Source organism: Chelonia mydas, chromosome 2 (genome assembly GCF_015237465.2).
Source record: "Chelonia mydas isolate rCheMyd1 chromosome 2, rCheMyd1.pri.v2, whole genome shotgun sequence".
Lineage (NCBI taxonomy): Eukaryota > Metazoa > Chordata > Testudines > Cheloniidae > Chelonia > Chelonia mydas.
In genome coordinates this window covers 210998879-211024413 of record NC_057850.1, presented here as the reverse complement: position 1 = coordinate 211024413, position 25535 = coordinate 210998879, and the positions used below count along the sequence as shown (strand labels likewise).

The following is a 25535-nucleotide window of genomic DNA, read 5'->3' as shown; positions in this document are numbered from 1 at the left end:
ATCTTCAGCTGACAAATATGCACAATCATTCCTTTCAGAGTAGCAGCCATGTTAGCCTGTATTCGAAAAAGAAAAGGAGTACTGGTGGCACCTTAGAGACTAACCAATTTATTTGAGCATTAAATAAATGGGTTAGTCTCTAAGGTGCCACTAGTACTCCTTTTCTTTTTACAATCATTCCTGAAATCTTCTGGTCAATTGTAATGGATGCCCCTGTGCTGATCACTAAACCCCCTTTCTCCATGAATATCTTGGTGACAACACCATTTACTTTTTTTTTTTTCCTAGTCTTGTGCACATGGGCTGGGTCTGCTCCCAGCCCTTTTCTGTAAGTGAGTGCAGAAATGGCATGAGTTGATCCTACTGCATGCCTCTTCTGGATGCCAACATCTTTGCCCCTGAAGCCTAGCCGAGATCTGGCTGCTGTCCTGGCTGCCCTCTTATGGGCCTAATGCCCTACAGAGTTCCTGCAAATCCAAACATTTGTGCACATTGTGTGTAGCTTCTGGAACAGACTAGCAGAGTTTTTCTTTTGCTGTTCCCTCCCATCTTTTCCTTGGTGCAGATGCAAGTCCTGTAACACCTTGATTTCCAGTGCCTTATTGCCTGCACTTGCCATGGTCTAAAACCCTCTGCAGCCCCTCAAAGTGCTGCCCCAATCCTGAAAGAATGGATACCCAATTTACCAGGATCAAGATTACAGTAGTGCAAGGTATTTTCTTAGTACTGTGTTGAATTGGTAGGGCCTGGCTGTAAGCCCCAGATTTTTAGTGAGGCTTTTACTGTCTTTATGGGGTACAAGCAATCATCTGCACATTCCCTCCAACACCACATTATCCCCTCTTCCCTTCTGGTCTGTTTTTGAATACCTTAATTGGGGATGCCAGTCCTGCAGATAACTGCATGTCTGTTACCTTTAATACACTCTGGGACCTGTCTGCAGCTGCCATAGGCACCAGTTCACTCACTGTCAAAGCACCAAGCAAGGCAATAACACATGCCACCTTAAATAAAATGGCCGCCTTCTCCCAGCTGCAGCGCCAGGCAGAGTCTTTGATAACTTCAACAGGGTTTCCAGTGTTATAGGTAACCTGTTGTTCCTCTAACACCTGTACCTCTTGGGCTAGCCTTCTAAGAGTTTCCTTACTATGAAATGCCCACATGAGTTTGGGAAACCCACCAGCCTACTCCAGGAGCACAGGCCCACTAGCCAGCCAGAGATAGTGGAGGAAGCCCACCTGCGATGGATCAGAGGCCATGTACTGTGCCACCTGAAATATGGATATGTACCAGCTACCATTAAGCCCTTCTTGTGCCTTGAATTCCATGAACTCTGAGTGGCTGACCTTATAAGCCCTAAGTCTGCAGGGCAACTGTGTCCTTGACTAGTTTGGCATGAAGCAAGGTCCCAGAGTTGTTGTGGCATTGACTCTGGATCCCTCCTGGCCAGTGGGGTAAATTCCCAGAGTCTGTTGTCCTGAAAGTGAGAGAGCATCGGCAACACCATTATCCACTCCCAGGACACTCACTGCATGAAAAAAGATGTTAAATCACAGGCAGTGTTAAATGAAGACACTCACTAGCTTTGTTACCAACGCAGCTGACTGTCTGTTTACAATATGGACCATGGGTTGGTTTCCACATTAGCAATGGACTTTCTTGTTCTGAAAGTTTTCTCTGCAACTAGTTACTGCCTGCCACCAGTATAGGGAAAACTCAAAAAAGGTGATGTCCTCTATAATAGCCTGAGCCATCTAGCTTTCTGGCTATCTGTCTGCACCACTCACCTTGAAAGTAAACCCCAAAACCTATGCCTCCTGAGGCATCAGCTTGTATCTGCAGCTCAGTCTTGAGCAACCATTCCAAATGCCATATCAAAAACCACCGTTTAACTCTTCTAGGAATTTTTCCCACACTTCTAAGTCTTCCTTCATTTCCCTTGTCATTCTGATAAAGTGGGGGTGGGGGTTTTGTACTCCCAGCTGCCACAAAATGCCCAACCGGGAATGACCACCCGCTGTGCAAAGTTTAGGTTCCTCATAACCACGTGCAGTACCCTCAGAGTAATTTTTTTTTGCTCTCAAGCCCATATCAGTGCCCTGACTGATTCCTGTTTCTCTAGGTAACCTTGTCACATTTTTTGTGCTGTCTCGGGCAGTGAGGGGTTGTGTAACTGCCTGCCCTCCAGCCTTGGGTGCGTCACAGTGCTTTGCTGTTGTAGCTACCAACGAGGGCTGCTCACAAACAGCCTAACAACATGCAGGTCACTGAATGTCTGTGTATAGCTGCAGTCCTGATCCAGCAACTCTGACCCCAGCATCCTGTCAACAACACTCCAGTAACACACTGGCTTCCACCAGCTTTAGTTACTACTTTCAGGGTGACCCCAACACCCTCCCAGTCCTCAATTTGCCCCCAAACATATGTTCTGCATAGTCCCAGCCCTTTCCTGGAAAGTTCACATATTAAAGGGTCAATATTCAACAGTTTGCTACTTTAGCTGGAGTTGCTAAACAGTTCAGTTTAAACACAACCCTGGATTAGTTTAGATGAAAAATAAAACAAATTTATTTATGTACAAATAAAGAGGTTTTAAGTGAGTAAAAGTATAAGGTATTAAAGTCAGAAACGGTTACGAGAAAAATAAAATGCTTTCTAGTAGCCAAAACTCAACAAGCTAGACTTGGTTTAAGGTAAAATCCCTACCACATATTTCCAGCAACACTGCTGGCCAAATTCTAAGGTCAGAATTTGCCCCTCAAAGTCAAAGGGCTGGTTCCTTTGTAATCTTCCATGGAAGTGCGGATGGAGGGGAGGGAGAGGAGAGAGATGCCTTGTGGTGTTCTTTGCCACTCACTTTTATAGTCCAGTCACCCTTTGAAGTGGATTCTTCTGAGGATTATCCCTCAAACAAAGTTTATTCAAACAGGAAAGAAAGCGACATGGAGTCTGGGGTAAAGGTGCTGCCTGCTTTCTTCTCCCCTGTGTATACAGATTTGCCTTGTCTCCTGCCATTTTGCCCTTTTGCTGTCTCAAGGACCCTGTTTATTACTTATATGTAGGGCCCTACCAAATTGACAGCTGTGAAAAACACGTCATGGACTGTGAAAGTAGACCTGCCTCATGAAATCTAGCTATTGGAGGGGAGGGGCAGATCTGGGGGTGCCCCAGCTAAGGGCTCCTACTGTTCATTGGGTTCCAGTTGCTAGTCTGCTGGGCTGGGGAGGGACAGGACTTCCTGTGCCCTGCATTGCTGCTCTGTGGGGGGGAGAGAGAGGGAGGGAGATCAGACCCACCTCTGGGTACCTCCCCTGGCTGCAGGAAGCTCTGTGGTGGCTGTCTTCAGAGTCCAGCTCTGCAGGCAGTGCAGAAGTGAGGGTGACAATCCTCTGAGGACTCCCCCCCCCCCCCCCAGCAGCTTTGTGACCCCTCCACCTGTGACCCACTGGACCCCCACAGCAGTGTTATATTTCAGACATAAACATCTGAAAACCTGAAATTTACCAATTTAAAAACCCTCTGGCTGTGAAATTGTTCAAAATGGATCTGAATTTGGTAGGGCTCTATTTATATGTAGATTGAGGTAGACCTATACTTCTTTGTTGTGGAAAGACCTGTTTGACAGCTTTTGCCTAGTCAGGGTTGTGGGTTTGAACATGTGCTAACATCATCATGGGGAGTGTGTGTGTGTGGAATTCCTAACTTTACACATAATGTTGGTGCATACACTTCATGATATTATTGAACAGCTAGTTATTAGTTTTCAAAAGATAGCTCACAAGGTATATTTTGTACAGAGATTATTACAGTAGTGTGTAGGGTCTGAATACAGGGGTGCTCTTGGTCACAAACCTAGAAACCCAAAACTGAGTCCAGTTCAGTTCCTATGTTTGTTAAACTTTGGGCAGGGCCTTCTGTTTTTTCTGTGGCAAGGGGGACCCCAAGGCTGTTGACTAGGTTCTGAAATACCTGAAGTATGTACTTGCAGTTGCCTGTCCCTAATCTTCTTGCATATAAGAAGATACTGAAATTGTACACAAGACTGGCCTGTCCAAGGTGGGGAAGTATCGCCCACTGCAACATGGAGCTGCATCTTTTGAAAGTGACACATGACACAGAGTACCCTGTGGGCATGACTTTATCAAAATAATAATGGCCTTCAAACTGAAGTTCAAACAAGTTAAAGTCCCTGGGATGGCCTGGAAGGAATCGGAATGCTGACCTGATGTTGCATTTTGCCAACATCACTCCAGGACTACACTACTACTATACTACTCCTAAGCACGGCTATCGCGGCATCAAATGAGGATTGTCTCACTGAACGCAGCTGGGAGTCGATATAATTTTATTGTTGAGCCCCAGGGATTGAACAGGCGATAGAAAGTCTATATTTCCCCCTTTCTGCCTTTGCTACCATGATTAGGAGAGACGTGCAATTTTGGTATTGGAATGTATGGGAAGGGACCTGCTTCCTCCAAAGTGATCTCTGCCTTTTCCTTATGTTCAAAGCCTATAGCGGACTTCTTTGCCCACGAGTGGCACCTCATGCCCTCATCTGGGATTTAAAAACCAAATGAAAATCCATTCCATAAATAAGCTGTCTTTTTTGCTAGACTTGTTCAATAACCAATTTCATAACTCTGTATGTTAATCAGAGAAGGAGCTTTTTCCATGGTTATAGCCTCTCCATGTATCATCTCCTGAAGCACTGGGACCTTGCAGACCCCCCGTTTTCTACAGCCCTCCAGGAACTACCCTTGACTCACCTACCAGGAGAGTGTGCTATGCTGACTCCAGCACATCCTACAGCAGTAGTTGTACCAGCCTTGGGTACGAAAACATTTCCTATAATTAATCCAAAGTACACATTGGTTTTTATATCGTGGTTTTTAAAAAGAAGGTTTTAAAAATATGCTGTTTGTGAATGGCAGCTGGGCGGGATGCTAAGGAGTCATATATGCAACCAAAGTTCCTGGTCTATTTTACCCCATGGTAAATCTGGTTCCTCTGCAGCCTTCTTTCTAAATTCTGTGTCATACTTAACTATGCTACCTCACCATATGTAGAATAAGGTGGTGGAGTAGCATTGTATATCAGTGATGAGGTAGAATGTAGAGAAATAAGAAGCGATGGAATGGATACGACAGAGTCCGTCTGGACAAAAATTACATTGGGGAAGAAAACTACTAGAGCCTCCCCTGGGATAGTGCTTGGGGTGTGCTATAGACCGCGGGATCTAATTTGGATATGGATAGAGCCCTCTTTAATGTTTTTAATGAAGTAAATACTAATGGAAACTGCATGATCATGGGAGACTTTAACTTCCCAGATGTAGACTGGAGGATGAGTGCTAGTAATAATAATAGGGCTCAGATTTTCCTAGATGCAATGATGGATTCCTTCATCAAGTAGTTGCTGAACTGACAAGAGGGGATGCCATTTTAGATTTGGTTTTGGTGAGTAGTGAGGACCTCATAGAAGAAATGGTTGTAGGGGATAATCGTGGTTCAAGTGATCATGATCTGATTCAGTTCAAACTGAACGGAAGGATTAACAAAAATAAATCTGCAACTAGGGTTTTTGATTTCAAAAGGGCTGACTTTCAAAAATTAAGGAAATTAGTTAGGGAAGTGGATTGGACTGAAGAACTTATGGATCTAAAGCCAGAGGAGACCTGGGATTACTTTAAATCAAAGCTGCAGAAGCCATCGGAAGCCTGCATCCCAAGAAAGGGGAAAATCCATATGCAGGAGTTGTAGACCAAGCTGGATGAGCAAGCATCTCAGAGAGGTGATTAAGAAAAAGCAGAAAGCATACAGGGAATGGAAGATGGGAGGGATCAGCAAGGAAAGCTACCTTATTGAGGTCAGAACATGTAGGGATAAAGTGAGACAGGCTAAAAGTCAAGTAGAGTTAGACCTTGCAAAGGGAATTAAAACCAATAGTAAAAGGTTCTATAGCCATATAAATAAGAAGAAAACAAAGAAAGAAGAAGTGGGACTGCTAAACACTGAGGATGGAGTGGAGGTTAAGGATAATCTAGGCATGGCCCAATATCTAAACAGATACTTTGCCTCGGTCTTTAATAAGGCTAAAGAGGATCTTAGGGATAATGGTAGCATGACAAATGGGAATGAGGATATGGAGGTAGATATTACCATATCTGAGGTAGAAGCAAAACTCGAACATCTTAATTGGACTAAATCGGGGGGCCCAGATAATCTTCATCCAAGAATATTAAAGGAATTGGCACATGAAATTGCAAGCCCATTAGCAAGAATTTTTAATGACTCTGTAAACTCAGGGGTTGTACCGTATGATTGGAGAATTGCTAACATAGTTCCTATTTTTAAGAAAGGAGGAAAAAAAAGTGATCCGGGTAACTACAGGCCTGTTAGTTTGACATCTGTAGTATGCAAGGTCTTGGAAAAAATTTTGAAGGAGAAAGTAGTTAAGGACATTGAGGTCAATGGTAAATGGGACAAAATACAACATGGTTTTACAAAAGGTAGATCTTGCCAAAAAACCTGATCTCCTTCTTTGAGAAAGTAACAGATTTTTTAGACAAAGGAAACGCAGTGGATCTAATTTACCTAGATTTCAGTAAGGCGTTTGATACCGTGCCACATGGGGAATTATTAGTTAATTGGAAAAGATGGGGATCAGTATGAAAACTGAAAGGTGGGTAAGGAATTGGTTAAAGGGGAGACTACAGCGGGTCCTACTGAAAGGTGAACTGTCAGGCTGGAGGGAGGTTACCGGTGGAGTTCCTCAGGGATCAGTTTTGGGACCAATCTTATTTAATCTTTTTATTACTGATCTCTGCACAAAAAGTGGGAGTGTGCTAATAAAGTTTGCGGATGATACAAAGCTGGGAGGTATTGCCAATTTAGAGAGAGACCGGAATATCCTACAGGAAGATCTGGATGACCTTGTAAACTGGAGTAATAGGATGAAATTTAATAGAAGTGTAAGGTTATGCATTTAGGGATTCATAACAAGAATTTTAGTTATAAACTGGGGACGCATCAATTAGAAGTAACGGAGGAGGAGAAGGACCCCTTGGAGTATTGGTTGATCATAGGATGACTATGAGCTGCCAATGTGATATGGCCATGAAAAAAGCTAATGCGGTCTTGGGATGCATCAGGCGAGGTATTTCCAGTAGAGATAAGGAGGTTTTAGTGCCATTATACAAGGCACTGGTGAGACCTCACCTGGAATACTGTGTGCAGTTCTGGTCTCCCATGTTTAAGAAGGATGAATTCAAACTGGAACAGGTACAGAGAAGGGCTACTAGGGTGATCCAAGGAATCGAAAACCTGTCTTATGAAAGGAGACTCAAGGAGCTTGGCTTGTTTAGCCTAACCAAAAGAAGGTTGAGGGGAGATATGATTGCTCTCTATAAATATATCAGAGGGATAAATACCACAGAGGGAGAGGAATTATTTAAGCTCAGTACCAATGTGACGCAAGAACAAATGGATATAAACTGGTTATCGGGAAGTTTAGACTAGAAATTAGACGAAGGTTTCTAACCATCAGAGGAGTGAAGTTTTGGAATAGCCTTCTAAGGGAAGCAGTGGGGGCAAAAGACCTATCTGGCTTTAAGATTAAACTCGATAAGTTTATGGAGGAGATGGTACGATGGGATAACATGATTTTGGCAATTAATTTTCGCCTTCCTCTGTAGCATGGGGAATGGGTCACTTGCTGGAGGATTCTCTGCTCCTTGAAGTCTTTAAATCACGATTTGAGGACTTCAATAGCTCAGACATAGGTGAGAGGTTTTTCGCAGGAGTGGGTGGGTGAGATTCTGTGGCGTGCATTGTGCAGGAGGTCAGACTAGATGATCATAATGGTCCCTTCTGACCTTAATATCTATGAATTTATAAGCCCTCCTACTAAGTCCTTGTACTGGAAGAATGAAATACGCCTCTAGGGGTTCCTCTCACAAATTATACTCACAGAAATGTGAAAGGATGCAGACCAGTTCAAGAATTTGTCACTTTAGGGCTGTGGGGTTTGTCCTCATAATTTTTTTATGCTATTTACCCCCTCCTCTGTCTGCTCTTCCCTGAACAGCAAGGTCAATAAATCCACACATTCCCCTTTCCAACCTTTTCCTTAACCCCTTTACAGCGATGATTCCCAAGTGGATGGTTCGATCCCACATAAGCTCTAGTGGTGTCGTTAGCTGCTATGTCTCCTGCCTATTTTCTTAGGAATGATACCACCTGGTGAAGTGGGGGGAGGGACTCCCTAATTGCTCCATTTTCCTTTGTGGGACATGAATCGAGTGTCGCCACTCCTCTGAGAGGGAATTATTCTTATCAGGCAGTTTTGCCAACCTCTGGGCCACCGATGCTGGTGATCTTACTGGGTCACGCCATCATATTCCTTGGGGGTGGGGTGTCCAAGGGAGGAGCACCCTGAGCCACCACCCTTGCCCCTGAACACCGAGGTTTGCGATCCCCTCTATTCGTACATGCAGGCTACTGTAAAGTCCACCGTTGCATCCTGAGGATGCCTGCTGGACTCTTGGCAGGTTATGGGAGTGAGGCCCAGGGCTGCTCACCTACTTCTCATCATCTTCATCCTCCTCAATAAGGCTTGGACCTTTACTTTCCCCAAACTCAGAGCCTGAATCCATTATGTGGACCTCCTTTATGAGGGTTCAGGACCCCATCCAGGAGGAGTGCAATCCTGTGACTCAGCACCATCCACACAGTGAACCGTCCCTGCTGAGGTCCCGGCTCTTGCTCAGCTGCTCTCCTCTTGTGACTTTCTTTCTGCAGTTCTTGCAGGGTATTGATCCTCACTTGAGCTTCTTTCCTGTGAAGACTGAGCACATTCTCCCTCTGGAGACTGTGCTTCCAAGCCAACTATTCACCAGCAAAGCTGCTCAAATAACACTTACCCACTTCTGAAGCCACAACTCTCAGAGCCTCTGTTAGGGCGGGGCTGGGTCCTTATCTGAAGGAGGGCACCGCTTCTGCCTATGCCCTGACTCTTGCTGGGAAGGAATGGGGCAGAAGGGACTGGGTGCTTGGCCTGGCTCCCTCAGGGCGGCTCCTGGAGCAGGCGCCTGCTGGTCCTACCTGTGGCCAAGATCCCGTGAGCCCTCCTCTTCCCCCCATCAGAGCTGGAAATGGGGTGGGAGGGGATACAGCCAGAGAGAAGGAGCAGTATGCTCCCACAGCAGCCACAGTACTCCAGTGGCCTCTCCTCATGGGGGAGTGTAGAGCTGGGGAAAAGGCAACAGACCCAGCTCTGACAGGGCTGCTTGGGGACACTTGCCTGCCCTCCCCACAGCTGCTGTAATGGCACCATGTGATCCCCTTCCCTCTCCTTGGAGATTAGTGGGAGGGGTATGGCTGATCCAAAAGACCTTGCCCTGGCAGGGCCATCCAGGGCCACCAGGCCCTTCCCAGCTACTGTAGAGGTGCCATGTGACCCTCAGCCAATCTCCCCTGCCCCTGCAGGTAGAGCAGGAAGAATGGTTTCCCTAGAGCTGGGCAGCCCAGGAACACAGAACAAGGGCCATTCCCAGCCACCAAAGAAGTACCACGTCATCCCGTGCCCCCTCTCCCCTTGGAGCAGGATGGAGAGATGTGGCAACAAACATGGCTCCAAGAGGGTCACTCCCAACCGCTGTAGCAGCGCCATGTGGCCATTGGACTCCTCCCCCACACAAGTGGGTGGTGGAGTGGGGGAGAGGCCCCAGTTGCAGGCCTGAGCAGGGCTACACCGCTTCAGATCCCAGCTTCCCCATGTGACTCTCAGCCAACACCCTTAGAGCAGGGAGGAGAGGGGGAGCATGGATTTCCTCCCTAAGGAGGCTTCTGCCCTGATAACAGGCAGAGCCCTCATGCTGGGGTCAGGGCAGAGGTATAACTGCCTGCAGTGGGACACAGGACTGACTCCCTCCCATTGGGGCAGACCCACTGCTCATGGGGAAAGGGACCCCAGAATCAGAGGAAGGCTGGTAAGGAATCTTGAGGACTGCTGTTGCTGGTGAAACCTAGTGAGTTAACCCTTTCTCTGCTGGAAGAGATCTGAAAGATGGTCCCCATGGCCCTTGAACTGGGCTAAATCCTGGGAGCTCGGAATGCTGGTCAGTCAGCACCCCTTCGCACGGTGGGCTGCCAATTTTGGTTGGATGTATTCCTGGACATTTCATCATATTAATCTTTAATTCCTGGAGACTTGGCAACCCTATAGCTGGACAATGGGTGCAAGAGACTCCTGAGGGAGGTGCTACCTATTGTCCCTTGGTGAGCGTCTCCCTCCCTTGTTACTGGGACTGGCCCCCTTTCAGCACTGGTTCCGTCAAGATCCCCCACCCATTGATGCGGATGGATGGCATTTCTGTGTCTTCATAGTAAACTGTGTCCTAGATATAGAGTCATAATAATATCTGCAGAACAGATATTCTGTATAGTATAGTTCAGTGGTTATTAACCTTTACTGCAGCCTGCACCCCTTTCGTTCTCAAAATATGTTCTCGCACCCCTTATCAAAAGTCAAAATATGTTATCGCACCCCTTATCAAAAATCATTGAAGTAGGTCAGTTCTTTAAACTTAGATATATTTTTTGTTTGTATATTACAGAAATCGTTAAAAAATGTATAATGTTAATAAATACATAGGTTTGATGAAACAAAGTAGTTGTAATTACGTGCCTGTGCTTAATTTGTGTTTTTGATTATTTACCTTCTAAAAAAATCTGGCATGTCTTGCACCCCCAGAAAGGGCATCTCGCATCCCCAGGAGGTGCGTGCACCCCAGTTTGAGAACCACTGGTATAGTTCCATCCTTGCTGTGTAACTTTATTTGCCTAAGTGTACACAAAAGTCTCTGGCTGAATTGCATTTTTGTGGGTTGACTTCGCTTCATTTTCCTCTGTTGTGGACAAGAGTCTTTCAGTGTATTTAGCATCAGTGATTAATGATAACCTAGTGCATTCTCTCCCAGTAACAGCTGCCCTCTTACCGATTATATCAATGTGCTGCAGAGCTTTTGCAAGCTGTAGTTAACAAAAAGGTTGAACGCCTCCTTGTGGCTAATATATTTATTTTAAAATTACTAAGGCTGTCACGGAGTTCAGCTTATGTTAAGAAAATATGTCTGGCTAAGGAAACATTAACCAATGTGTGATCTAATTACTTGGCAGAAGGAGTTAAATTTGCATTGATACATAAATGAAGTTTGGCCAGCACACAATGAAGAAAATAATTATTAGAAATGCATTTGTAATTCTAGAAAGAGTTAGCATAAGTACCCCAGGCACATGACTTCATTAACAGATTTAATTAGGCAACATCTCTCAATCAAAACAAGATGATATTGAGGAGGTTAAAATGTTGATTTATTAGCAGATATGATAGGCAAATTTGTTAGTAAAGCAAATATGATAACTAGATGGCATTGCTGAAAAAGCATTAAATGCTTGAAAGAAACTGATTGTCATCCATCCATATGGTAAAATAAAATATGCCCCTGAATACTGTTGAGTAATTTTGAGTAATAAAATTTAAGGAAATCACAGTCTGCTCATTCTGTATATTAAAATTATTGCCCATACGTAACCTCCAATGCCATTTACTGGATTAATATATTAGAACTTCTTTTTTTTTTTAAAGCGTTTTATTTGTTGATTTTTTTCTAATTTTTATTTAAAGCTGGTATCACACTATAAAGAAAATTGTAGTAGAATCTGATGTACGGTATCTGTAATAAATGGTCTTTAGGTATCATAGCTGATACATTAACACACCTCCTAGTATACTTGTCCTTTTGTTTTACAGTTTAGTTCAGTTACAGAGATTTCTTATATTTTTTAATCTTACTGATGCGTGTTGCATGGGAATGGAAGACTAATATTTTTTAAAATGTCTATGATGTTGTTGCGTAATTTCCTGAAGTTAGTTTTAGTTTACTATGGAAAATTCTAATTCTGTCACTAGAGGAGTTTGAGCATTGTTACTATTTTATGATAGTCAATGGATAATGAACCAAACCAACAAATCACATTGCCATATAATTTCAGAATTCAATAGCTTAACTGCTCTGCAAACAAAAATATTAACTGATCCATCTTGAAAAGTAGCTGAATTTAATTTTTAATAAGTCCTCTGCTGTTTATTGCATTATTGTAATGCAAAATATGGTTTCCTGCTGAGCAATAGGTGAATTTTCAGAGATTGAGACATCATATAGAAATACCGTATTGCCTTGAATATTTCTTGCCAGGACAAAATTTAATTGCTAATGACAATAATACTTTTGTTCTTGCACAAAAATTAAGTAGCAATTTCCTGAACTGCTTTTTGCTAATTTAAAATATATTTTTTTAAAGTAGAGCTAAATAAACTTTTGACTTTTAGAGCTGAAGTTAACAAACCTTGAAACACTGATCGAGTTTACATACAGACCTGCATAATTTTTAGATTGGAAGTATATGAACACATTCATTATTGGTTGCACTTTTTCTTTGCTGTATAAACTGAAATTGTTTGTTTGAGTTCAACATTTAAAAAAAAAAAAATCTTAATCAACTTTGCTACCACCCTGCTCTTTTAAAGCAAGAGATAGGTATGTCATGATTTACTGTTCAGGCCTGCAGTAGCTTCATTTGGGACATCCCGTGGTAGAACTACACTAGCCTGTTTAGTCCAGTCCCCAAGCTGACAAACAAGCATATGAGTAACTTTTCCTCTTCTGTATATTCCTGTTGAATTGAATGGGGCTATTCACGTAATTAAAGTTACTTACATATTTAAGTATTTGTAGGTTTGGGGCCATAGGACTTAATTTGAGAGGTGCTTATCATGTCAATAACTCCCATTGACCTATACAAGAATTGTGGGTGCTCAAGACCACTTTTGGGCCTACTACTTTACTTTTTCATCTGAAAACAGAACATAGAATTTGGGCCAAAATTCACTGCAAGAAGCAAATACATAATCTAAGTTGCTAAATAATTGGTGTCTTCAAGACCATAAGCTGTGATTGATAGAATAATATTATAACTTTGCATTAGTGAGTGTTTTAGGGATTATTTTTATTAATAAATATAAGCTGCAAAAGGAAGGGTGCAATTTGTATTTGAACCCATTAATTAACTGTAACATTGGTAAAGACTTAGGGTAATTCATGTCTTTTACTCAAAATTAGCACAGTGGTCTCCAGACTACCTGCTATACAGATGAACTGCATTAATTCCTATTTTTGGAGGATCTGATTTTACCAGTTTGTACAAGATTTTTGTTACTTGAAGTTACCATAGTAACATATTTTGATTTGTTAAATGTTTTTGCTTGGTGTTTAGTCCATAGATTTCACATATGAATATCATTTTTGTCTTATTTATTATATTATAGCTGGTCGTATTGGTTGGATAATTTTTATGACCAATACTATTTCTAATGTATAGTCTTTGAGAGGATAAATACCATGCTTTGGGGCATTTGCTGGCTAGTTCAGAAATGAAAGATGATTTTTGTGTCTGTGTATAGAATTTCATAATTGGCCAGTAAAGTTAATGGGATTTTTCATCTTCGTCTGAAGAATCAGAATTAGGAAACTGGACCCTGGTGTGGTAAAACACAAATTCATGTTTTTATGATGATGTGAAAAAAAGTGAAGTTTATATGTTTACTTTACTAGAAATCAAATTTATTAATCAAAATATGACTTATGTTTCAGTTATACTTATTACAACTCTTTTATTAGAGTTAGATTATTAGATTAGAATATTAGTTAAAATTATATTAAACTTTTATTAGATTAGAATATTAGTTAAAATTATATTAAACTTGTAGATATGTAATAAAACTTAATTTTAAGTGAATCAGATTATGTTCTATAAGCAGTAAATGTCACCATTCATCCTAGAGGGATCCCATAGTTCTTTCCAAAATATTTTTTGTATAATTTTATTATGACCACCTTTTATTTCTGCAGCCGTGGAATAAATTATACTCATTTGCATTTGTGGACTTGTCACTTGTTATGTCCACTTGCCTAATTTCAAAGGTACCTCTGACATTCTTAGTCTGCCAGCAGAATTGATTCAGGGAAAAAAGGATCCATGATAGAAATACTCCCCCTTTTTCTTGTGTTTAAAAGCTTGGCTCACAAGTTAGGGAACATGTGATATGTGCCATTCAAATCTTCAATTTACAGTACTGATACTTGGTTGTTATCCGCAGCTCGAAATTTGATCTTTTTTATAAACAAAGCTCAAAAATAGTTTTGGGTACTACATTGCCTTCTGACTCTCTCTATCAATTTTTGTGGTTTTACAATCTCATTTTTCTATTTTTTTGTTAAATGCTTTTGTTTCTAAGTACTGACAGTGCATGGGAAAGACCAACTGATGTCAGATTAACAAAATAAACAAAATGAAAACAATATTTTTTCCACTAACCTTCAGCTGAAATCCTATAACACTAATAGATAATTTTTAAGTTAATGGTGTCCCTTTTTAAAATGTAAATTTTGTGCTGAATATATCAGTGTAAAAACATAGCTTTTTCTGAAATGTTAGCTAGATTAACAAGGAAAATGTGTACTTTTTTATTGGTAAAACCAGAAAGGAGAATGGAAATGTGTATTTTAGTTATCTGTTTCTGTAGATATGATTTTGTTTGTTATGTTGATGTAAAGTCATTGGCAGGATTCGTGGTACCTTTCTTTGTTTTACAGCTGTAAACTCCCTCCTCTTCCCCTTTTCCCCCGACCAAATTGTCTTCAAATATTCTGGGATTTCATATGTTTTTGTAGATAAGAGTTTATTCTTGCAATCAATTCAGGCACTCTCATAAGCTGTTCCATTGCTCTCAGCCCTACATAAATGGCTAGGTTGTATAAGAAAAGACAGTAATCTCTGGAAAACATTCTCAGTTATGTTTTGCTTAGAAATAAATTAAACAAGTTTCATGAGAAACAAATACAAGAAAATCTCCTTGATCCGGTTGAAAAAGTTCAGGAAGATATGGAAATGCAGCTGTTAACAGTTTCAAACAAGGCCTCTTATTGCAAACAAATGTTCCTAAGTGCTTGGTGGAAGTTGCTTGTACCTAAATTTCTATTTCACTGAAATTTTCTACCAAGTTATAGGTCAGTGTAATAACAAGCATACCATCTCAACCTGCCCAGGCCCTAATGTGTGACAAAAACTGAAAATAAAGGAGACAAAAATAATTTATGCAGGAAAATTTAAAACAAGGGTAGTTAGTTCTTTATTGTAACTAAATCTTGAAACCTATTTCATGATTCTTTAATTTCTGATGTAAGTAATTTTCAGTAATACAAGCAAAAGGATTCCAAGTTAGGTGCCTTTGGGGAGTGAATGATGAGGGATGTTTGAGGACAAGTAAAGACTGATGCAGAGAAGACTAACAGATCTGTTCAGCTGTGTTTTGTTTATCTAGGTATTCCTAGTGTGTCCATCTGTACAGTATCTGAGCTATGTCACACCACATTCACCTCTGCACTGTTAATGAAACATCTGTTTTAACTAAAACTTTAACTCACTTATCTCTGAACATTAGTTTGCTTTAATACAATTCTAAGAACTACTGTATGTAAGGTGAGATGTAATATAACATAGTAAAACTATACTAATGTAAACACTACATCAGTTTGTTGGGCATGTTTCTAATTTGATTGTGTAAAGTACACTTGTTAATATGAACCATGATTTATGCTTGAGAACGTAGATAAATACAAGTCAAATTTAAAAGAAAAAAATTAAATGCAAGTTAATGTTCTCTAACTTGACAGATTCCAATAAAGACAGAAGGTCCTCAAAATTCCACTGCTTAAAAGTTGGAGTATCTTAAGCAGCTTCATAATTGAGAAAAATAGTGTTCAGAAAGGAAATAGTGACTTACTACTAATGCAGTTCTAACATTCTCTTTTAACCTAAAATGTCAGAAGAGCTAATCAAATTCCCCAGTTTCTGTAATGAAACTGAATCAACAGCACTTAAGGGAGTGCCCTCAGGCTAACGAAGAAAAGTTTGTGGAAATTATCTTTAATTTTTGGCCATAGAACGCATCGTGATGGTTAGAGCAGCTTTGTAACTGAAGCTTTAATTGTTCTGGCATGAGACACTCACAAATATGAGAATACTGTGATATGTTTTGAGACCAACTAAAATCCAGCTATGACTAGCTTTTGTTAAACTGGATTTAATATATATATATTTTAAGGAGAACTTTGGTATAATTGTCATAAGCATTTTACTTATTTTTTCATTAAAAACTAGGTGAGAGGTGACCCCTCCCTATCTTTTTTATAATTTTGATTCCGAATGGTGTAAAATACTTGAGCAGATTTCTTCTGTACAGTTGACTTATTGTCTTGATGAGGGAGAGGGAGGTGTGGTTCAGGAGAAGGAAAGGGCAACATGGGCTCACATAATGATTAGGGAGAATGGTAGACATGGTTATGTGATCTGGTCAGTAGAAGATGGAGAAAGCTTTATTTATGAAAGAGAAGAGATGAGTTGGAAGAGGTTAAGTAGATCATTCTGAGTGATTTATTAGTGATGGGAGTAGAAGGGGAATCAGGAGCTATGAGGAGTTTAAAACTGTCTGAAGAGGGTGAATTTGAATATATTTGTATGCTTTATGCTTTGATTTTTCCCACTGTTGATCTATAGCTTTTTAATTTGTGCTGTTTTTGGGATGGCAGAATGGAAGGAGATGGTCCCTTAACCCTTCTGTTTTAGGCAAGAATAGAGAAATGGGCATAGACAAGGAAGCCTACACTGAAAAATCTATCTTGTAGCCCTTATAGGTCTCATGTGGCTGTGGGGGTGCTTCTGTTACATTTCCTGAGCCCTGCAAATCCTATCTGTGAGCCTAACTTCACATGATATATATGAGATTTTGGGGACAAAGAATATTGTGTAGCCTTCCAAAAACATCCCAAAAAAGTAACTGTAGGCAAATTAGATTTGTTTGAAGTACATGTAGACAACTTTTAAATATTCTGTGCTATTATGATATATATTACATGTCAAAGTTCAGCTCTGTATTCCCCACATAGTGCAGCAAGGGCTCCTACTTTCAGGCCTCCAGCTCCCTTGCTGTCATCTTTCTTGGGCGGAGACCTATATTTCTTTCCCTACTGACTAGGGTTTTTTGCAGGCTACAAAGTTCCTTGCCTACACTGTTGTTCTCAGCAAGCCAGATAGCCTAAATGGCCAGGACCTGTGGTTTGCTTTCTCTTCAGATTCTGTAAACTGCATAATTGACCATCACTATGAATTACCACACAGGTCTTTCTAAGCAAGCACATTTATTCTTAAGGTAAAAGCAATTATAGAGAAAACATATAAACAATAAACCTACACATATGCTTAAAAAAAAACTTAACAGAAGTCACTCCCCTCCCCCCGACTCTAGAAGGAGCTTTGGCAGGAGTCAGTCCTTCAGACCCTTCCGTAAGGATTGGGACTCCCCCGTGGACAGAAGGTTTTGTCAGTTTGCTGGATTGGAAAGAAGGCCCTGAGTCAGTTTAAATTCAGGCTATTTATCCATAGGTCCTTTTTTTGTATGTTGGTCTCTGGTGAATCCAGTTTGCCACCAGTATGTGCAAACCTCTCCAAGTGCTGGTACTTCACTGGTGGTGTTTACATCCTGAGTGAATTTGCCTAATAATCCCCCACTGTTCTTAATTCCTGGAGGGCAGTATTCACTCTCCCCCAGGGAGTTACATATAATCACTGGCCCACAATGATACATAAACTTAATACAATAAGATTTCTCAAATATATTGCAGAAAATTGCCAGATCCGTTGCACTGTAGGTTTGTTTTTAAAACCTTGATTTATTTATATAGCACATTGCTGTTATCGGTGACCATTTATATGGCTGCAGTGTTGTTTAAACTTCTGTTTGATGGATAAAATATACTATTTTGCAGCTCTCAAATTTTGCTGGCTGTTTTTGATAAAGTGTTAATAAAGAGCATAATCTATTTTAAAATTTTAAATTGGAGCGGTAAATTAAAAGCCAGTGTTCTGTGTATCTGATCTCAGTGTATTTATCAAATAGGATGTTTACTATTTTTAGTATGCAGTAACAAATTCTGCATCCAATTTTCAGTTTTGTGGTGTCTCATGGGAAATTCTATTCGAAAAGTCCGAGAATACCACTGGCTCTCATAACTTATCCATTTATATTTCTTTTCATGTTACCTCACCTTCTCCCCGACTCTTTCTCTCCTTCCTCTGCCACTTATGCCAACCTTGACATGTCATTTGTCCACTACTCCTTCCATACTGCTCTCTATACTTGAACACTTTTCCTGAGTTGGTTCATAAGGCTATTTTCCTTTCATTTTCAAGTCTCCCACCTCTCCCATTACAACTAACAGCTGACTATTTTGCAGTGGTGTGGGGTGCTTGTGTGTAGAATACTTCAAATTAAAAAAAAACTTGTTTTAAGGTGTGGGCAGTCACCACTTGGCCATCTTACTTGTTTGTTCCAATCTCTTCCCCTCACCCCCGGCCTTTGGAATGTTCTTTGGACAACAGAACATGCCTTCTTTTGTATCCTGGATGCTAATGGGAGGGGGAACTCCCAATAATGCTAGTAAAAATACTCTTGAACTCCAATTTGAAATGTCTGTATAAGTACTGTTTGTAAATATTTTGACATCTTTATAAACTTACATTTACTTATTTAGAATTTTGTTTTTGCTTTGATGCATTTATTCATGTTCTACATTTTCATTTTAAGGGTGACCTGGAAAGGGAAAAAATAAGCTTGTGCTCTTTTTTATTTATGGTGTACAAAAAAGAAGGTCTGAAAAGTTTTTAATTGTTTTATTTTTACATTAATAGGTCAGTTCCTGTCAGGGACACTGTAAACTGACTGGAGAACTAATGTAATCATGACATAATGAGTTAAAAAAGTGAGAGGATTTTTAATTGCTGTTTGAAATCCCTTCTCATGCCAATTTAATTTTTACTGACTAGCATTTTGAATAATGGAAGCCTTTATTAAAGATTCAACACTCCTATCCCTGCAGTTATGATGTTAAAGTTTACCCTTAAAATCTTCTTACCAAATTAGGGCAGACCAGACTGGACAGTCTTGGTATTTTTGTGGTAAAAACCATACAAATCATACAGATAAAATATGTTTTTACATATAAACAAACACTTTTCAGGTCTTCTTTATATATTGGAGAAGTAAAAATCAAAAGCCCAATTTAAAAAATATCCTTTGCAGGTCACCTTCAAGGACTAGATTTTTCAGATACTCGCTTTCGTGTGGGTGCAAAGGTGTGCCTGCAGTTATTTGTGCCTGCATAAACCCTGTTTAGGACTGAGTTGAAAATCTGTCCCTTGAAGTCTGTTTTGAAATAATCGTACCTCCTTTTGTATTCAATTGCTCTTTATTTTCTCTGTCTGTAGGTTGCTATGGTGTTGACGGAGAGAGTGATTCTATTATGAGCTCAGCTTCAGAAAACTCCACTGAACCTTGGTTTTGTGATGCATGCAAATGTGGGGTATCTCCTAGCTGTGAACTATGTCCCAATCAAGATGGAATCTTCAAAGAGACAGATGCTGGCAGGTCAGGTTGCAGAAGCGATTATTCAAACTTGATATTACCACATAGTCTTAAAAATAAAAGTTAAATATGTTATTACATGATCCTGGACCTATTCCTGTGAGTTTCAGGGGACAATATGCTAGGGGACAATAGCATAAACAAAATTGCATTGGAGCTGATCTTTTTTTCCCATTTTGATTTAGAAAAATGCTTGTATTTTCTAGTCCAGCATTTAATTTCTGTAGACTATTAATATCCTTTATGCCCTATGTAATAGGAAACAGATATTGACTAGTTGATTTGAACATCAAAATTTATTGCCCTATAAACTAAAAATAGACTGAGGTGAAGCAGAGGTCAATATATAGTTCAGGAGGCAATGAATCTTGAAGTTCATTGATGTATGCAGTCAGCATACATTGTTACATACATTAATCAATATTGAGAAATCTTCCCTTCATGGCCATGAATGTGCTTGCTCAGTTTAGGAAAAAAATATTTTAAAGGGTCAAGGAAATGAGAGGTGTAGAAAGTTATTTACTTACTTTATGTATTTCAAGCATTTATACTGCATTCACCACCAAAATATCTGGAACAGAGCTTAGATTAAGGCAAAAACATTACCCATGTGTAGGAAGCTAAATACCGAGTGGAACCACCCCCACCCCACTTCAGGACTTAAAAGAGATGTGAGTAAGATCTCATCAGTAGATTAAATGACAAGAGAAGAGAACCAGCAATTATGGAAAACCCTTAAACAAAGGCATGTATAACATAGTTTCATGAATATAGTCAGGCTTGGGTTTAGTCTAACTTCTGGCGGCAATGAATTCTGAAGGTGTGGGCCTATGCTGCCAACAAGCTGGCTTCTTCGAACCTCACCCCTGTCATAATTTATCTGAAGTGTTTTGGGCAAACACAGCTTGTGTGATTACTTAGAGAGGTCTTGACGTAGTTAGGCCTTGGCCAGTTAGGGTTTTGTAGATGTTAACCAATACCTTGCATTTTACCCAGAAATTTTCTAATAGCCATTGTGTAGTGTGGAGCACCCTTATAATATATGTGCCCCTGCTGGTCGCCTTTATCAGATGGCAGAAAGCTCCATTCTTCACTCGCTGGAGTTTGTATTCTGCCTGTGGTTGGACATGGATAGGGTGCATTGAAGCACTATTCTAGAGTATCAAAGGCATGTAGGAACATAGTGAAGTCTGCACCAGCAATAAAAAAACAGACTTTTGGCTACCCCAAGATGGAAAAAGACATTTCTGACCACTGAGATATGAGATTGCAGACCACTTTGACAAATGGCAAGCAAATGCAGTAATTTATGGGATTGCTCATAGACTTCATCATTTTCCTCTGTGTGCTGCTTCCTGTCAGTGAGCATTATCTCAGTCTTGTCTAGACTCTGCTTAAGCCTGTTAGCTTTCATGCTGGTGATGATCTCTGCCAGATAATGGGATAGCAAGTAAATGTCTCAGTCAAGGTCTCTGTACCTCTTATTACCTCTCCGTTTCCCCTAATAGCTTTCCATGTTGATCAAGTGGGGTAACAATATTAAGCTCATGTGGGGGTCGTCCAGCTGAGAGCACTCAGACAGGCATAGCACTCTTTCATCAGTACTCTCTGGGATCGATGACAAGAAAGAACAGAACCACTCTAATGTGATTTCTTCTTTCCCTACCAGATCCAAAAAATAAGTCAAGAACCCTGGATGTTGATGGTAATACATCCTTTAAAAAATCCTGGCAGAATTAGCAGTGTTGCCTGACCTCTGACCAGCAGGATATCTTTGACCAAGGTCACATCAAGGTCACTGCTGCTGCCACACCATATGCACATATGCTTCCACACATCTGAAACTCGTCTGATATTCAAAGAATTGGAGAGTTTTCAGATGATGGGCCTGCTATCAGTACTTCAGTGATTAATCTTAGCAGACGAAGACAGTAGAAAAAGTTGGCAAGGACATTAATGTCAAAAGATAGTGTTTTAACTCAGGCTGAGCCACTGTGTCTTTTGGACTTGCATAGGTGTGACAGTCCTGAGGAACCTTGTTAGTGATTATGATGAATGAGTCAAAGAACCAGGTAAATATCTTGTGACGTTGTACCCCATAATGCTTTATGGGAATATGACATAACTGGAATATGTTTTATGCTACATGTGCCATGTAACATATCTCTGTAAAGGTTATGGTCTACTGAATGTATTCTTCCTATTTGTATACATATATCATTTTTGTATTTGAAGTTACGAATATTGGTGGTATACTTGTCTGATTCTAAGTAGGTTTTAGTGAAGCAGTTGGTCAGCTTCCTGCGAAAAGACTATTCTCAGTAAGTGCCCAGCCAAGAAGCCCTTAAGCCAACAATGAACTTGGAGATGCCAATCCACATCTGAGCTTTCCCAGGAATGTGGCTTGGCTGGTAAGGAACTCAGTAGACTATAATCTTTACAGAGATATGTTACATGGCACATGTCGCATAAAACATATTTCAGTTATGTCATATTCCCATAAAGCATTATGGGGTACAATGTCACATATGTATTACTATTTCAAGTACTATAAGCACACTAACCTTCAAATTCTTGCAGCATATATGGCTGTGAAATCTTTCACAATTTCAGTATGCATTCACAAAGAGAATGTTCATTTTGTATATTTTAAAGCTAGTATAATCAATTATGTATTGTACAACAAAATAGGGTCTTTATTAGTAAGTAATGGCATGGGCAAAGTATATCAAAGTGCCTGTTTTCTCCACTTTAAGGTGTCTGCTTAAGTTCAGGCTGGTTTTAATAACTTTCTCCATCAATTCCTTTGAGAGCCAAACATTTTGGTATTGCAAAAGTGATCAAGTTATATTTGCACAAAATATAAGGAAGTAGTAAAAAACTGCAAAGTTAAATACAATAAGTTTTCATTTTACCTTTGTTGATAATCATTTGCTTATGTGTTATGACTCAAAGGAAGACCCTTCATCTGAAAAAAGCTTTAATTACACGGTTCGGTACTCTCCCTATCTGTCACAGGTATGCTCTCATTCTCCAGTTCAAGTGTTATAAAACATTGTATACATGTTTTGTATGTAATGTGTTCTAAGAACATAGCTATGTTTTCTCCCTGCCGTCTGCTTAATGTTCTACTCTCTCTCCCAGCCAGGGGCTTTGTTTCGTCTTACTTTTAGCTTTCCTGCCCAACTTGTTTCTCAGTTTTCTACTTATGCTACTACAGTAGTGATCTCTGACCCTGCAGTCATTGGGAGGTGAACACGTTCAGGATGAGGCCCTTAGAAACAGCAGTATGTAACAAAAAGAGTTTTCCACCTCCTGTAAATGTACTGTTATTGAGAATAACATTAATGGGTTTAATTCTTGCTGGTAAAATTGTGCTAGTGTTTTAACATTCTTAGGGTCATATCTCCCCTTTACCTTTGATATCATGGAGGATTCTGCACAATATGAGTTTAGTCTTGGGGAGGAAGGAAGAATGTTACCTACAAAGAGAAGCAGCTTGATACTGGAAATCATAGTCTTTAATGTTGCCCACCATGGCATTTTAAAAAATAGACCAATGATTTAGGCCTTGTCGTCAGTGGGTTTACTCACATGCATAAAATTAGGGCACATGCTTAAGTTGTTAGGAAGACTGGGGCCTCAAACACCTCCAGAGACCTTAGCCGAAGTGTGTCTTGATAACAAACACATTTTAAAACCATTGCACAATTTGGACTAATTCAGTTCCTCACAATTAGCAGTTATAGAATTTTAAAAAGTAGTAGTGGTATTAGGAGAATAAATTGCGCACGTATAACCTATGCTGAAAAGAACATTAAGGTTGCAAAGATAAGCTCTCAAAAACGAGGTAATGCCAGCGTTAAAGTTGTGTGTGCAACCTTAATTCATCCCCCTTGTACATGTGCATAGACAGTTTTTAATTACATGTTCACATACTTTATAAAAACATTGAATCACAAACAGTGCTTAAATACTTTGTATACTAGAGTGGACTTGATTAATGTGGGAACTTTTCTTCATTTTACTGGTTCTCTGCACAGCGTGGTAACATAATTGGATAAGATTCTTTTCTCCATTAGTGACTGTTGACTTAAGGGACCCTCCCAGCTCACTTCTTTTGTTTGATTTCAGAAAATGTCTGCTATGGCAATCTTGGACCCATGGAGCATAGGTCCAGAGCATGAAAGTAAGCAAGTATAGTAACCTCTGTAGCATTCCTAGTTCAAGTAACAAATGGGGGAAAAGCCTGAAGGGACATGGAGACATTGTGACGCATATGGAGTTTAAAAAATTGATTCTCAACCTGTAGGCTGGTCAATTTTTTTTTCCTTCCTGAAGAACACAGATGATGTGCAAGAGAACCATTAGATTCAGTGCGAAAAGTCCCTCATCCCCTTACTCTAGATCTTTGTCTGAAAGTTTCAGTCTTCAGTAAGAATGGTATCATGACTCGATCTTAATTTTCTAGATTGTAAGCTCTTTTGGGCAAGGACTGTCCACTATTATGTTTCTATAGTGTCTAGGACAATGGAACCCAACCTAGTGCTTTAGGCACTATCATAGTATAAATATTAAATAACAAAATCCTCCTTCTTCCACCAACTTCCACCATTTTAGAGGATGTCCAGCTATGTTAGACATGCATCAGTACTGTGATGTGAAATTACGGATAGGTGAAACCAAACCTGTTCAATTTCTCTTCAAATCAGGTCAGAATAATTTCTCTCTTTCTGCTAAGTGAAAGGTGAATAGTTACTTTAATGAAATGCCTACTTTCTCTAAAGAATCTTTTTTTTTGCCTTAGCTTCCCAGTTTCATGAACATGGAAGATGGATTTTTAAAATCTTTTTTTCTCCAAAAAGTATTATCCTAGAATAGGATATTTGTCCTGTCCTTGTTTTGGGTTGATTTTTTCTTCTTCTTCCCTAATCAACATCTGTCATCATTGCTCCAAGCAAAATGGATGGTAAAGTAACAAGGAAGATTATTCTTCTTTGATTACCCAATTTGTCTTAATTACAAGGTTCTAAAACATGTGCAGCTAAACAAATGAACAGGAAAATATTTAGAACTGGTATTAAATGCAGCTGAAACTGCCTCAGCTGTGAACTTGACTGACTTCTGTATGTTTTTTAATAAAGATTCAGGTTGGAGTTCGCATATAGGTGGTTGTGGAAATGAGATACTTGTGTGCCAATCACGCTGAAATGGCAGTTTAAATCTGTAATACTGTAATACTTGCGTGACATGTGCTAAAACATTTTGAGAAGGTCAGTATGAAGCAAGCAGCCAGCTGTTGAGTTTATCATAGATAAACTCCTACAGAGTGCAGCAGCATTTAATACACCAGTGGAGCATGAAAAAACTGCAAATTAAATTGAGAAGCAGCTGCTTGTTGAAGATGTGTATCTTTATATTGAACTCTGCAGGGTGCATTTGGAAGTTGTATTAAAACTTACTATCAACAATCTTAAACTAAAACGTTGGCTTTTTAAAAAATAGTAGATAATTTTGAAGATGTATAACTATTTCTCCACTTCCCCCTATAAAAATGTTCTCAGTCTAACGCATCTTAGACCAGTGGTATGGTGCAAAAAAGGAAAACCTATAGAATTCAGAATGCTTTTAGTAACAATAAAACAGACCTTCTTATAACGTAATCTCAAGGTTATGAGACTTCTTCTGCATATGTCATCAGATGGCATTCTATTGAAAAAAGGTGTTACGTGGCTCTGACACTTGACATACACAAAAAGATTTTTGACACCCATTAATGCAAACATTTTGAATTGTTTGATGTACATAGATTAAATAATATAATTTCTTTAAGAAAAGTACACTGTATAGAAATGAGAACACTTTGTGCCTGATCATGGCTGGCCCTGTGTACTGGTGAAAGAGAATAGAGAGGGGATCAGCTGCCCGCTAAATGA

At 39.9% G+C, this 25535-nt stretch overlaps 1 protein-coding gene across 10 annotated transcripts in view; it reads left to right on the top strand.

Annotated features, from left to right (window-relative positions):
• PHF14 (PHD finger protein 14) overlaps nt 1–25535 on the top strand; it is a 298225-nt gene that overhangs the window by 40639 nt on the left and 232051 nt on the right. For all 10 annotated transcript variants that reach the window (XM_037890608.1, XM_027827236.2, XM_037890605.2 and 7 more), the window contains one exon: nt 19443–19602. In XM_037890608.1, coding sequence (XP_037746536.1) covers nt 19443–19602 — 160 coding nt within the window. The remainder of the gene's footprint in view (nt 1–19442; nt 19603–25535) is intronic.